We start from the raw sequence: 13,748 nt of genomic DNA, 5'->3' as shown, positions 1-13,748 counted from the left end.
CACGCACCACTGCACTCTGGCAGGGCAAGTCCCCAACAGGAAGGAAAGGCCCTGGCCTCACACTCACCATCCACCCTCGACCAGTCCACGGGACAGGAAGACACCTTCTCATCACAGCAGCGAGTCTCTCATCGCTGTTCTTAAGTGGATATTCACCTACCACTGAGAACAAAGACCGCGTGTCCAGCAGGTTCCCATATTTGTCTTTAGTTCTTCTTCCTGTTTAGCAGTCCTAGCCTTGCCCCAGGCACACGGAATAGCTCCAGTGGATGTTCCAGAGCTTCCCTTATGGGTCCTCCACCACACTCGTCCCTTCCATAGAAGAGACTTGCTTCAGAGCCTTTTTCTCTGTTTTTAACCCACGCCTGTGCTAAGGTGCCCTCCAGAGTATCAGCCCTGTGTGGCAGTGCTGGCAAGGAGGCATGTCAGCGCCTCCAGGTGGGGGAGCTCTCAGGTGACTCTGATGTGCTGAGACGTGCCCAGCTGGGGACCAGCAACCTTGACTGGGGAGATCTTTGAAGGCAGGACCACCCTATTCGTCCTTGAACACCCAGGGGAGACTCTAAACAGGGTGGAGAGGTGCAAAATCTGTTTGTGGACAGGTGAGCGTAGCATCTGGGCAGGAGCTGAGCGTGCACTGGGCACCGTGTGAAGCCCTTCACGAGTGTCCTCAGCTCTTGTGATAAGACTAACAAGAGGGCTGTAGAATCTCCATTTTGCAGATAAGAAACTGAGGTTCAGGGAGGTACAATGACTGTCCCGAGGTCGGTCTGGCTAGCACTTTGGGAGAGGGTGGGCAGACGGGCCTTGTCTTGGGGCCTGTCCCTGCCCAGCGGCCCAACAGGAGCCTTGTAATCAGTGGATGCCAGAGCGGCGTCCAGTAAAGTAAAGATCCTTTGTGCTGGAATGAAATGATCCTTTAAAACATGATCACCAGCTCCCCTCATTCGTTACCTCTGGAGACCAAGTCCTTGCTGATTTTTTCCCCTTCTTTATCTCAAGTATATTTAAATGTCAATTAAATTTGAAATATCTACATTTGTCAGCATTTCATTGTGGGCCAGCGTGACGTGCTGCTGATTTGTCCACGCGATGTGACACATGAAAAAAACTCTCGAGATGCAGATCTTCCTCATTAAAAACTAAGCCCGTGCGATCCCGGCACGGCAGAGAGCCACAGAGCACGTCCCCGCTTCCTGACGCCGTGTCTCTGACATGGTATTTAAAAAGGAACAGCCGCGCCTGTCACCACTGTCACACGCGCGTGCTAGCCAGCGACACGTTACACCAAACATTAGAGAGGGTTCGGGGAGTCATCTGCATGGGAACTCCGCGCCGAGATGAGGTGGGCAGAGGCGGGAGCAGCCGTGGGAGACGCTGGGCTCTGAATGTGATGGACAGCGGGCCTTTCTTTCTCGCCAAGACCCCGGCAGCCCTCACTGGGTAGCCAAGTTTGCCACGACCTGCCTTTTCACAGACAGCTCTTTGTGTGTAATAAAATCCAGGCAAGTGGTGGGTGGCAGACTGCAGGGTAGTAGCTGAATTGGGTTAATGAGGGAAGAGGTATGCTTTTTTTTTTTCATATTCTGCCTTAAGCTAATAAAAAATTTAAACCTGGACATATTCGACGGTTTATCCTTTATCTCTGACAAATATCTGACTGTATGTTTCATGGGCAAACATGAGCAGCTGAATTTAAATAAGTTTATTTTGAAATCTCACCTTTTATCAAAAGTGGAAGGAGAAACACACAACCCCTTATTTCATTGTTTCAGATCCACAGAACTAAAGAGGCAGGATCACAAAGTGGTTTAGAGTCAGGCGGATCCAAATTCCATGCTCTGCCCTTAGCTGCTGTGTGACACTGGGCAAGTGACTCTGCCTCTCTGAGCCTTGGCTGCTTTATCTGCAGAATAAGGATGATGTGATGAGTAATTAATCAGAAACCGTACGGACAGCATTTAGCCCAACACTTGTAAATACTGCTAGTGTCAGCATCGTCATCCATGTGGCCCAAAGCCTGGACCTGAAGAAACTCTCATCAAACCACATGGCAGAGTTCTTGTCTGGGTATTTCCATCACTCTTGAGAGACAGATAGTGTGTCCAGGAGACACCCTGGACCTCATGTTGAAGCCCTGCCCAACCAGCCTGGCCTGGTCAAAAGAGCCAGCTGGAGAGGAAAATGTTGAGCTGGACAGTGAGGCTCCCTCTCCCCCACCTCGCCCCCAAGCACCTGTGATCTGCCCGCGGGAGTCACTGGATTCTGACAATGATGGGAAGTGCAGCAGCCTGACAACAAAACCAAGGTAGAGTCCAGCACAAAGGCTCTTGGCTCTCATATGAATCCAGAGATTGCTGGCAGCTTTAGTGGCATGCAGCTAATGTGCCAAGCTGTGCTCTCTGCTTGCTTGTCAAAGCCAGAGGAGGGGACTGTGCTTGGACAGGTTCTGGAATGCATTCAAGATGGATTTGAGCGTCACCAAAGCCTCATTCAGTTTGACTCAAGCAGAGATACGAGGCCCACATGTACACAGTCTTCCACCAGCCCAGAGGACTGGAAGGAGAGGGCTCTGAACTGGAGTCCCTGCTCATCACCTCCCGGTTGGGTGGCCTGATCACACCTTTCTTCTTCACCATGACCCCCAGTGCTCATCTAGCACTGGGTCTTCTCAGTCGGCACTCAGGCTGTGCTTTTCGATTGGGTGCATGGGTAACTGGACGAGACAGGTGGATGAATGGACTTATGACAGTCTTGTCCTCTCTGAAATCTGTGCAGTGACACCTTCCTGCTGGGGGGTGGGGGCAGGGTGGTAGAAATAACCTATGTAAAGACACTGGTACAGTACCTCCTTGTGGATACTATTGTAAGCATTTTTCTGAGATTCCCACCTGCCCCCGTATATATAACACTTTCATCCATAAACGTGGTCCTATTCATTCTTAAATTAATATTCTTTTTCATATTCTTTCCCATTATGGTTTATTGTAAGATATTAGAGTTTCCTGTGCTCTACAGTAGGACCTTGATATTTATGTATTTTATATATAGTAGTTTGTATCTGCTATTTCCAAACTCCTAATTTATCACCCACCTTCCCCTTTGGTAACCGTAAGTTTTTCTTTGTCTGTGAGTCTGTTTCTGTTTTGTAAATAAGTTCATTTAAATCACATTTTAGATTCCACATAAAAATGATGTCCTATGATATTCGTCTTTTTCTGTCTTATTTCACTTAGTACAGCAATCTGTAGGTCCAATCCATGTTGCTGCAAATGGCATTATTTCATCCCTTCTTATGGCTGAGTAATATTCCATTGTGTATGCATGTCCCACATCTTCTTTATCCGTCCATTTATCGATGGGCATTTAGGTTGCTTCCATGTCTCGGCTATTGTGCATAGTGCTGCTATGAATATTGGGTGCGTGTATGCCTTCAAATTAGAGTTTTCTCTGGATGTATGCCCAGGAGTGGGATTGTAGGATCACATGGCAACTCTATTTTTAGTTTTTTAAGGCACCTCCATACGACTCTCCATAGTAGCTATACCAATTTACATTCCCACCAACAGTGTCGGAGGGTTCCCTTTTCTCCACATCAGAGAGGGGACCTTCCTACACTGCATCCTCAAGCTGAGGAAAGGATCATGTGCCTGGTGGGTGTCCAGAAAGAGGGATAAAATGGGCGCGTGCGAGGCCTCGTCTCCCCAGCACGCTGGCTTCTGCTCAGTCCCTCAGCAGACTTCCTCTGCCCTAATACTGTGCCAGGGGTGTGGGGATAGAGAGAATGCACCAGGCTGCTGCCCTTGAGGACCTCATCACAAACAGAACTGCAAGAGGTTCAGCTCTATTGATGATCCTGGAGGAGGGCATGGCAACCCACTCTAGTATTCTTGCCTGGAGACTCCCCACGGACAGAGGAGCCTGGCAGGCTACAGTCCATGGGGTCGCAAAAAGTCAGACACAGCTGAGCAACTAAACACAGCACACACAGCTGTACTGATGAAGCGCTAAACCACTCAGCCCAAGGAGAAGCCCACTCCATCTAGGGAGAAAATTCCACTGGGAGCTCCAGGAAGGCATCTAGGAGAGCGGTTTGAGCTGAGTGTTGCAGGCCAGGGCAGTCAGTGCAGCAGGCAAAGGCAAAGGCAGGTGGCGGGGGCAGCAGGAAAGCAGCACAGAGATGGCGGGCTAGGCACAAAGCAGCGCCCGCCCTGCTCAGAGCCTCCCGCCTGCCCAGCACCTTCCACGAGCTCTCTGAGTGCAGCCTAAGGCAGAGTGCCTGCCCCGCTGCGCCCCACCCCACTCGGGACAATAGTCCAGTGCTGGCAAGTAAGAAGGGGTCCTCCTAACCTTTAGACAGATGAATAAGTCATTCCAGACACATCTGAACATCAGTACTGCTGATGCTTTAGACACTGCATGACCAGCTGAGGTGAAATCACCATCAAGAGATTGGCAAGGCCAGGACTGTGATTCAGAGCAAGATTCCAGGCGCCATGTGGAAAGTGGCCCTTCTGCTGAGCTGTATTTTATGTCCCAGTCTGGCCCCTGTGCTGGCCAGGGCACATTCCTGCGGGTCAGACCTTCCTGCCCTCTCTCCTGAGCAGAGACAAATGCACGTTCTAGGCCATGCTGCCACCAGTCCTGGTGGGCTGACATGCATCTTGTCCCTGACACCCGGGAAGGCGGCCTGGGAATGGAGAGGAGAGTGGTGACCTCCCTGTGCAGCCCTGGGCAAGTCAATTCCCCTCTCTGAGCCTCAACCTCCCCTTCAGTACGAGGACAAAACTCTCTGCCTGGCTAACTTTCAGGGACAGTGCAAGGCAATTAAGGGTCAAGTGTGATCGTGCTGGGCCCTCAGCCCTGGGCGCCAGCTTTGATTCCACATTTGAAAGAACAAGATATCCTTGGGTAACAACTGTCTTAGCACCGGGGATGGTGGGTCACAGCCCACTTGCCCAGTCCCCCCAGGGACAGCTGCTGTCTCTCACTTACCCTCCAGCCCTGGTACCCATGCACTTTTTTGGACATGTTTCCTCTTCCTGAAATGAAGTCAGAAGGGACTTGCATCATATGAGGCAAAGAAAGGAGACTGCTCTGGCTGGGGTCTGGGGAGAGAGGAGACAGTCCCGATCAGGTATCCCTGTGTCTCCTGTGTTTGAGGTACCTCTCCAAATTTCACCAGTGCCCAGGAGACCCTCGGTGTGCGTCCAGCCCTCTGCACTGGGTAGAGGCGTGGGCTGCCGGCTCCCCAGTTGTATGTTGGGGCAGCAGCCGTGGGGCCAGGATTTGAACCAAGAGCTGTGGGGTCCAGCCTCTCTCTCCTGAGCACACGCCTCTCACGCGCCCTGGTCAGTGTATAATTCATAGGAGCCGGCGTGGAGTTTCTCTGGGCTGTGTATGTGTTTGTGTTTATAGAGGTAGAGCTCACAGGTGGCTGACAAGGGAGATGTATTTTTTATAACAATGAATATTTAATTTCCACATCACAGATGAAAAAGACTCTCTGAAGAGGCATCTGAGGGAGACTCCAGAGAGCGGCCGCTAATCAGAAAAGGGCCTTCTTGCGAGTGCTCTTCCACGTGGCTCACTTTCTTCTTTAACTTTTTCATTTTTTATTTTTTCCTGATTATTGAAGTAGATATGCACATTGGAGAAAATGTAGAAGACACGAAAATAAAAAATGGGAGAAGGGAAAAAAAAATTACCCAAAATCCCCTAGCTTTTGTTGACATTTAGACACCTGCCTTTCCAGTCTTTTTTCTATGCATTTTTCCATTAGCAAATGAGACAGAAGGTTTTTATAAACATAGTTTAATGAGAAGATAATACTCAGCCAACTGTACCATAATTCACTTCACCAGATTCCTACTGCAGAAATTTAGATTGTCTCGTATTTTATAAACAGAGTGGTAATGGACATCTTTGTGCATAATCTGTTGCTACAGTTTGGGGTATCTAAATGAAAGTGAAATCATGAGGTCATAGATGCATTTAAGGCTCTTGACACAGGTGGCAAACCCACAGTTTCTTTTCTGTTCGGGACCAGCTTCCTCACCGTGGGGGCCCCTCGGGCCTTCTCTGGACAGCTTCCTCCCTGGCCGGCAGAGGGAGGCCAGGGTCAGGCACCGGCCTGCAGGCCTCCTTCCCTCCCCACCACGCGGGGTCCTGAGGTGCCTCCTAACGGTCTTCTCTCTTGTCTCCCTCTGCCCCAGCCTCGTAAGGCCCTTGCGACACTATGCTGTCTTCCTCTCCGAAGACTCCTCTGACGATGAGTGCCAGCGGGAAGAGGGCCCGAGCTCTGGCTTCACCGAAAGCTTTTTCTTCTCCACTCCCTTTGAATGGTCTCTCCTTCCTTCTTCCGTTTTCCTGAGCTCGGCTTGGTGACTCTCCGGGACCACTTGAAGGGGCGGGGGTGGCCAGCTTGTGCTTGCGTGTGGGGAGGGTGCCTGGGGCTGCTGCCGTCCGGCGCCCGCGTGCAGGGCGGCGCACCTCCCCCGGCCCCCCTTGTGCCTCCTCCCAGGGCGTTCATTCCGCCAGCCCCACAGGGCCTGTGGCGATGGGGTGAGGTAACAAGGGTGACTGGGCTGTGAAGGTGTGAGACGGGAACATCGGTCTCCTTCCTCACAGGGAGAATGCACTGGACTGTTACTGGGGTTGCCGACGGCAGCGTCGGCTGCGGTTAGGCTGGTTGTTGCTGCCCAGTCTTCCTTTATCTCAGCACACCTTGGGAAGCCATGGAGATGGAGCGTCAGATTTAAAGTTTAAAAAAAAAAAACAAAAAAAAGTTACTGGTATGGAATATATATATATTAATGATGGCATGGCCACAGATCTTACCAATTTGTCTGACTTTAAGATAACTTTTCTCATTATTATTTATAGCCTAAGCCTCCTTCTAATTACAAATTGCAACAAAGAAAGAGAAAAAGAAGGTTCACCACAACACAGCCACCCCGGGAACTGGGCTTTGGTGGCTGCCTGTTTTTTTCGCCACTTCTTGCCTCTCCACCCACAGGCTTTTCCCAGCTGGGACTGAGCAGAGGGCCAGCTCTGGTCTGTGTTTATCTGTTTGCATGGTGTTTCTAATGGGAGCCTTCAGGGGAAGGGAACTGCCCTTTGCTGAACACCCACAGCAGACCTTGGGGAGTGAACCATTCCAGCCCGATTACAGAAGAGGGGCTCTCCCCCTGCTCCCCCCTTGTCAGCCCCCTTCACTATCTCCCTGCACCCACTCTCTCCTCCAAGGCTGGGCCTGTGGGTTCCTTGGGGCACCCGACAAGCCCAAAAGCTCTCTTCCTGCCACTGCCCCCACAGGCAAGGAGCTTCTGGCCCTTTGTGCCACCAGCTCCCCTGTGACTGCAGGCAAGTCAGCCCCCTCCTGAGGTCCTCACTTAGAGAGCAGTGCCCTAAGCCAGTGTTGCCCAAGTTTTGCGTGCTGCCTGGTCTGTACAGTGAATCTCCTTCATTAAAACTAGGAGAAAAGCCTTGTCCTAAGCAATAGTATCTATAATATCATAGACTTAATGTATCAGTTATTATTTCTATTATTAATTAAAATAAAGATTGCATCATTGGAATAAGAAATGTCCAGCCATGTATCAACTTACAATTGCCTTGCTGGTAAAAGGATCCCACACAGATAACAGCCAAGGACCCCCACCGTGGGATCTGGCCGGCCACGTTCTTTTTAAATTAATTGATGCCTTAATTATTTAAAATAATGCTCACTCCCTGAACCATGATCTATGAAAAGCATAGGGTTTTGTGTGTGTTTAAAGGGAAACGGCCATCTTAAAATGAATTCCTTCTAAAGAAACTCTGTTTCCTTAACTACAAAGCACACTGACTTTTCTTTGTCTCCTTCACTGTGTTCAAACTTGGTTAAAGGAGCTTGGTCAGATGGCTTAGTTAGAGCAAGTGAGGGACTTTAGAAGTTTCTCATACTTGGCTTCCACTTCTGCCTCTTGCCAGGTGCTGTGTGACTTAGGTTCCGTTACTTGCCTCTCTGAGCTTCAGCTTCCTCATCTATAAAGTGGAGGGTGTGAGTCCTACTTCATTGGCTGCTTGTATGGCTTCAGGGAGATAGTACAGTCTGACACAGTCCTTGCCAGAGTCAAGACTGTTGGTTGAGCCCCTTTTCCTCTACTGACTGTCCCCCTGCCCAGGTTCATGCAAGTGGGCCTTCAGACCACCAGGTGGCGACCTTCCCCACTTTACCAGAGCCATGAGCAGTTTCCGCCTGACCCAGGGGGCAGAGCCTTGTGATTGGAGGTAGGATGCTACTCCGACCTAGTTTCACAAGAGGTCTGGGCAGCATTCTCCACGTACCCTGGGGCTCAGGCTTGTGAGAGAGGATAGCGAGAGGCACCCAGTGTCCCCAGCACCTGGGTTGGCTATAAGATTTTGGTGCATGAATGCACAGGATGTGTTAACAGCCTCAGCATGCCTGCTGTACAGCCGGCACCACGACTGCTCGTGTCATCTCCACCACCAGTTGCAAGGACGTGCACTCTGGAACGGGGGAGCAGCTGAGGCTCAGAGAGGTTAAGTGACTTGCCCAAGGTCCCACAGCAAGAGATGGCACCAGGGCTGGAACCGAGATAGCACAGGCTGAGGCCTAGGTAGTTCGTGGCTGAGGATCCTGGGGTGCACTGTGCAGCCCCCTGGGGGAGACTTCCCCCCGTTCAGTTCCGCATAGGCTGGGCCCAGGACCCGACTACTGCAGGGGTGAGGGTACGGACAACGGGCTCAGGAGTGAGTCCTCCTGCCGGTTCCCTCTCCAGCCGTGCCCCATTCCTCATGCCTTGTGTGAATGGTGTGGGAGCCTGCTGACCAGTTCTATGGTAGGTCTTGTGGTCTGGAGGAAACTAAGTGGGCTCCCTGGTGCAAGCTAGAGCCAGAGCAACTTGCCCAAGGCCCCTCAGTGAGCGGAACCCGAGATCAGCCCAGGTCTGTCTGTCTGTCTGACAGGCACTGTTCAGACACCTGCACTCGCAGGGACCCAGAACGCTCTCCTCTCCCAAGGCTCCCAGCTGTGCTCCTTGAGGCCTGGAAGTTCTCCGGGGTGGGGGCTGCTTGCTCCTTCTGGGACGGCTCTGGGTGGGAGAATCCAGCCTGCTCTGCCTCCCCCCAGGCCACAGCCATATCGGACACTCAAGGAGTCAGACAGTGCAGGCGACGAGGCCGAAAGCCCGGAGCAGCGAGCGCGGGAGCCCGTGGGCCCCACCCCAGCTCCACACGACCGGGCCGCCAGCATCAACCTCCTGGAGGATGTCTTCAGCAACCTCGACATGGAAGTCCCGCTGCAGCAGCTGGGCCAGGCCAAAAGCTTGGAAGACCTTCGGACCCCCAAAGACCTGAGGGAGCAGCCGGGGACCTTTGACTATCAGGTATGGTGGTTGGAGGTGGGCACGGGCTGGGGGCACTTTCTGCACATGAGGCAGGTTTTCCCACATGACAGTGAGACACCAAGGGAGAAAGAGCCACTTTTCCAAGTCCCTCAGCCAGTGCTCAGAGTCACTCTGACTGCAAACTCTGCTGGGCGGGCCAGTGGCCAGAGCCCCGCACACAGTGATCGCTGGAGAACAGCTACAGCCTGATGAAAATCTGCCCGCTGCTTCATGGGCGGCGCCATGACCCCTGATGGAGCTGGGATTGTCCCCACCTCACCAGGCTCCTTGAAGAGCCTGTGGATCAGAGCTCTGGGGCTCTGGATACTCACCTGTGACCCCTGATCTTCCTTGAGACTTTCAGTCTGTCACCACCTGTGCCTGTCTCCTCACTTGTGCCAGGCGGCTGCTGACTCTGCAGTCCCTGGGTCACAGTGTGGAATTCACAGAGCTCCCACGTATCCAGGGGGTGCTAGTGGTAAAGAACACACCTGCCAATGCAGGAGATGTTAAGAGACAAGGGTTCGATCCCTGGGTCAGGAAGATCCCCTGGAGGAGGGCATGGCAACCCACTCCAGTATTCTTGCCTGGAGAATCCCCATGGACAGAGGAGCCTGGGGGGCTACAGTCCATGGGGTTTCAAAGAGTTGGACACGACTGACGCAACTTAGCACACATATCCGATGATTCACACAAGCCCATCTGTAGGGAATTGCTATTTCCAGGCTGCAAATGAGGGAGCTCAGGCCAAGAGAAGGGACATGACACCCAGGTCGTGGCCCAGCAGGTGGCAGAGCTGGACAGAGCCCAGTCCTATTTCAGCCCCAGCCAGTGTGCCCTCACCCAGCCCCCGAGCCTCACTTGCCCTCTTGGGCTCAGGGGTGGCTGAAAGTGCCCACATGCTTTGAAAAGTAAAATGGGTCAGGCCAGTAGAGGGTCAGCAGATGGAGTCCTTTTCCTAAAACTAATTGGCAGCGCTGGCTTGAAAAGACAGGGCTTTTTCTGGAGACCCTTTGTGCCACCCTAGTGAGAGAAGCCTGGCCTAGAGTCCAGACAGACCTGGGCTTGCTTTCTACTGCTGATCTTGGCTGAGCCCCCAACTTCCCTGAGCCCCAGAGACCTAGCTGGCCACACTCCCAGGACCACAGCCCCAGTGTCCCCCTGGCACACAGGAGGGGGTGGGGAGAGCCCATCTGTCCCCGGTCAGCTGCAGTCATTGCCTCCCTCGCTCTCTCCGGCAGAGGCTGGACCTGGGCAGAAGTGACAGGAGCCGTGGGACACCAGGGGCCTTGAAGCTCGCCCACCCGCACAGCAGGCTCTGGAGCCTAGGCCAGGATGACATGGCCATCCCCAGCAAGCCGCCCGCCGCCTGCCCCGAGAAGCCCTCAGCCCTGCTCGGGAACTCCCTGGCCTCACCCTGCAGGCCCCAGAACCAGAATGGCCTCCTGAACCCCAGCGACAAGGAGGAGGTGCCCACACCCACCCTGGGCAGCATCACTATCCCCCGGCCCCACGGCAGGAAGACCCCAGAGCTGGGCATCGTGCCCCCGCCTCCTACTGCCCGCCCAGCCAAGCTCCAGGCCCCCGGCATCGCCCTTGGCGACTTCTTGGAACAACTGCCGGCTGAGCGGGAAAGGCGGGCTGCCCTCAGCTCAACCCCATTCCCTGGGCTCCTTTCCAGTGCTGCACCCCAAGACCCCACTGAACTGCTCCAGCCACTCAGCCTGGCCCCAGGGGCTGCCGGCAGCAGCAGTGATGCCCTGCTGGCCCTGCTGGACCCACTTAACACAACCTGGTCGGGCAGCTCCCTTCCACCAGGCCCTACAGCCCCAAATGTAGCCACCCCATTTACTCCCCAATTTAGTTTTCCCCCCATGGGGACCCCCACCCCATTTCCACAGCCATCACTCAACCCCTTTGTCCCACCTCTGCCAGCGACACTGCCCACCATGCCCCTGGTCTCTGCACCAGCTGGGCCTTTTGGGGCCCCTCCTGCTTCCCTGGGGCCAGCCTTTGCCCCCAGCCTCCTGCTGTCCAATTCTGGCTTCTGTGCCCCACATCGATCTCAGCCCAACCTGTCTGCCCTCTCCATGCCCAACCTCTTTGGCCAAGTGCCCATGGGTACCCACTCCCTGCAGCCTCTGGGTCCCCCAGCAGTCGCCCCCTCGAGGATCCGAACATTGCCCCTGGCCCGCTCAAGTGCCAGGGCCGCCGAGGCCAAGCAAGGGCTGGCCCTGAGGCCTGGAGAACCCCCACTCCTCCCAGCCAGGCCCCCCCAGGGCCTGGAGCCAGCACTGCAGCCCTCTGCTCCACGAGAGGCCAGAGACCCCTTTGAGGATTTGTTACGGAAAACCAAGCAAGATGTGAGCTCGGCCCCAGCCCCCGGCTCCGTGGAGCAGCTCAGGAAGCAATGGGAGACCTTCGAGTGAGCAGCGCTGAGGGTGGGGCGAGCCAAGGCCGGCCGGCCCTGCTTCCCCTGCTGCTGTTTCTACCCAGGTTCTACTGGTGGGAAGGGATGGGAACCCTCTCTGCCGCCCCTCCTCCTTTCCACACTGCCCATCTCTGGAGAATGGCGCCAGTTCCAGCCTGGGAATCGACCCAGCTCCTGGGTGCCTGTCCTGTCCCGACCCTTCCCCTGCCCCCCTAGTTGGGTTTTGCACTAAAGAGGTCAGCTGGGCCAGCGATTGCCCCAGGCCACATCTTACCCACCTTCCCTCTGGAAACTGCCCACCAGGAGCCCCGCGCGTCCTCAGGATGTCTCCTCCTGAGCCCCGTTCTCTTGCCCCAGCTGCAGCCCAGCCCGCACACCCCACCTTGATGGGCACGAGTGTTGGCGGTACACCAGCTCGTCTGCACGAGAGGCATGTGGTTTGGAGTTTGAAGTAAGGAACCCCCCTCCCCCACCCCTCCCCAGCTGGAGGATCTACCTGGCGAGGCATTTCCAAACCCTGTCTAGCAATATGCACACTCTTTCTTTACTGAGTCTTCACCCCAACCCCTCCACCTCCGTTTTTCTGACTTGGTTGGGATCTGGGGGCTGAGGGATCCACGGGATCCCTTGTGGTAACCAAACCAAGCCCCAGCCAGCCCTGCATGAGGGCCGGGAGCACCAGCAACTTTGATTATAGAAGACAAGACGGCAACAGGCAAACCCAAGAGCATTGGGACGGGTCCGGCCGCTGTCCACACTCTCCCTTGGGTCCCTAGAGGTTCTCCTGGTCTCCAGTTATGATCACATGAGGCTCAGACTCTTGTCGAGTGGGTCTCAGGGGGCAAAGCTGAGAAGCAGACACCCAGACCCCCACTGGAAGGCCAAGCTTACCACCACAGAGATGCAAGGGTCCCAGTGCCTGGCTCCTTGGGGCAGGAGGGGGCAGGGCACTAAGCCCCTCTCCAGGCCCCTGGTGAGTGAGCAGGCTTGGCTTCTGGCAGCCTGGAGGCAGGAGGGCTTGGAGTCACCCCCTCCCTGCCCACCTTGTGATTCCTGCCAGCATAGAAGTTCCTGAGGCCAACATCACCAAAGCTGAATTGAAATGTTTTGTTATTATTTCTTTTATCTTTCTTTTCCTTTTTACTTTTATTGATTTGATGGAATCTTGAAATTGACTAGTTTCAATAAACCAAGTTAAAATATGGCCCAACCATTTAAGAAAACAACCATCTGAGACATGCAGGAAATTGTGAACATTTTGACCTGATTTCTCATTTCCTATTTGTGAATGGTCAGACACACAGTCTCAGGGGTGTCTGAGGGGGCAAGGGGGTTTCTAGAGGCCCCTATAACCCCAGGGAGCCTTGTCATCATCTGAGGGACTGGGAGATCACCCCCACCCGTGAGTGAGCGAGGCCCGACCCTGAGGTTTGCTCCGACAGCATGGGGTGTGAAGGGCTGCTGGCCCCACACGAGCACCTTCGTCAGTCCCGGCCCCTGGGGCAAGTCCTCTCTTTCAGTCTCCGCAATGTCCTCTGGCCACCGGAAGCAGGGCGCTGTGTCACGCCTGGGCCACACGGGTGCCTCTAGGACACTCAGGTGTTTCAGCAGAGATTGCAGATCCATCCTGGGCAGACCCCCGAGCCCTGTCCTGACGGGGGGCAGAGTCTTAAGGCAAGAGGTGCTCGGTGGCCTCAGGGAAGCCGAGCCCACCCCATGGTCTCCCTGGCTGGGGCCGGTGGCAAGAGCACCATGTTCACAAGAGCACTGCTGTCTCTTCCCTTGCTGGACTGAGTCTGCAAATCCAAGGATGAATTTTGTGTGTGCGTTCAATAAAATCTTCTTGGAGAGAAACTGGTATCCCTGTGTCCTGAGGAAGCTCTGCAGGGAGGGGACTCCACCTCGGGGAACCTTCAGCATCTGCG

General features: G+C 54.3%; 1 protein-coding gene across 6 annotated transcripts in view; it reads left to right on the top strand.

Annotated features, from left to right (window-relative positions):
* The window catches only part of DENND1A (DENN domain containing 1A), a 530,572-nt gene extending 516,895 nt beyond the window's left edge, over positions 1-13,677 (top strand). For 3 of the 6 annotated variants that reach the window (XM_061433489.1, XM_061433487.1, XM_061433488.1), the window contains 3 exons: positions 6,216-6,344; positions 9,137-9,392; positions 10,634-13,677. In XM_061433489.1, coding sequence (XP_061289473.1) covers positions 6,216-6,344; positions 9,137-9,392; positions 10,634-11,821 — 1,573 coding nt within the window. In that variant the 3' untranslated portion in view covers positions 11,822-13,677. The remainder of the gene's footprint in view (positions 1-6,215; positions 6,345-9,136; positions 9,393-10,633) is intronic. The other 3 variants (XM_061433490.1, XM_061433491.1, XM_061433492.1) reach the window with 2 other exon arrangements.
* Positions 13,678-13,748: the final 71 nt, after the last annotated feature.

The sequence above is a fragment of the Bos javanicus genome, chromosome 11 (assembly GCF_032452875.1).
Source record: "Bos javanicus breed banteng chromosome 11, ARS-OSU_banteng_1.0, whole genome shotgun sequence".
Classification (NCBI taxonomy): Eukaryota; Metazoa; Chordata; class Mammalia; order Artiodactyla; family Bovidae; genus Bos; species Bos javanicus.
The sequence above is the reverse complement of the archived record's forward strand: the minus strand, read 5'-3'. Positions and strand labels throughout refer to the sequence as shown.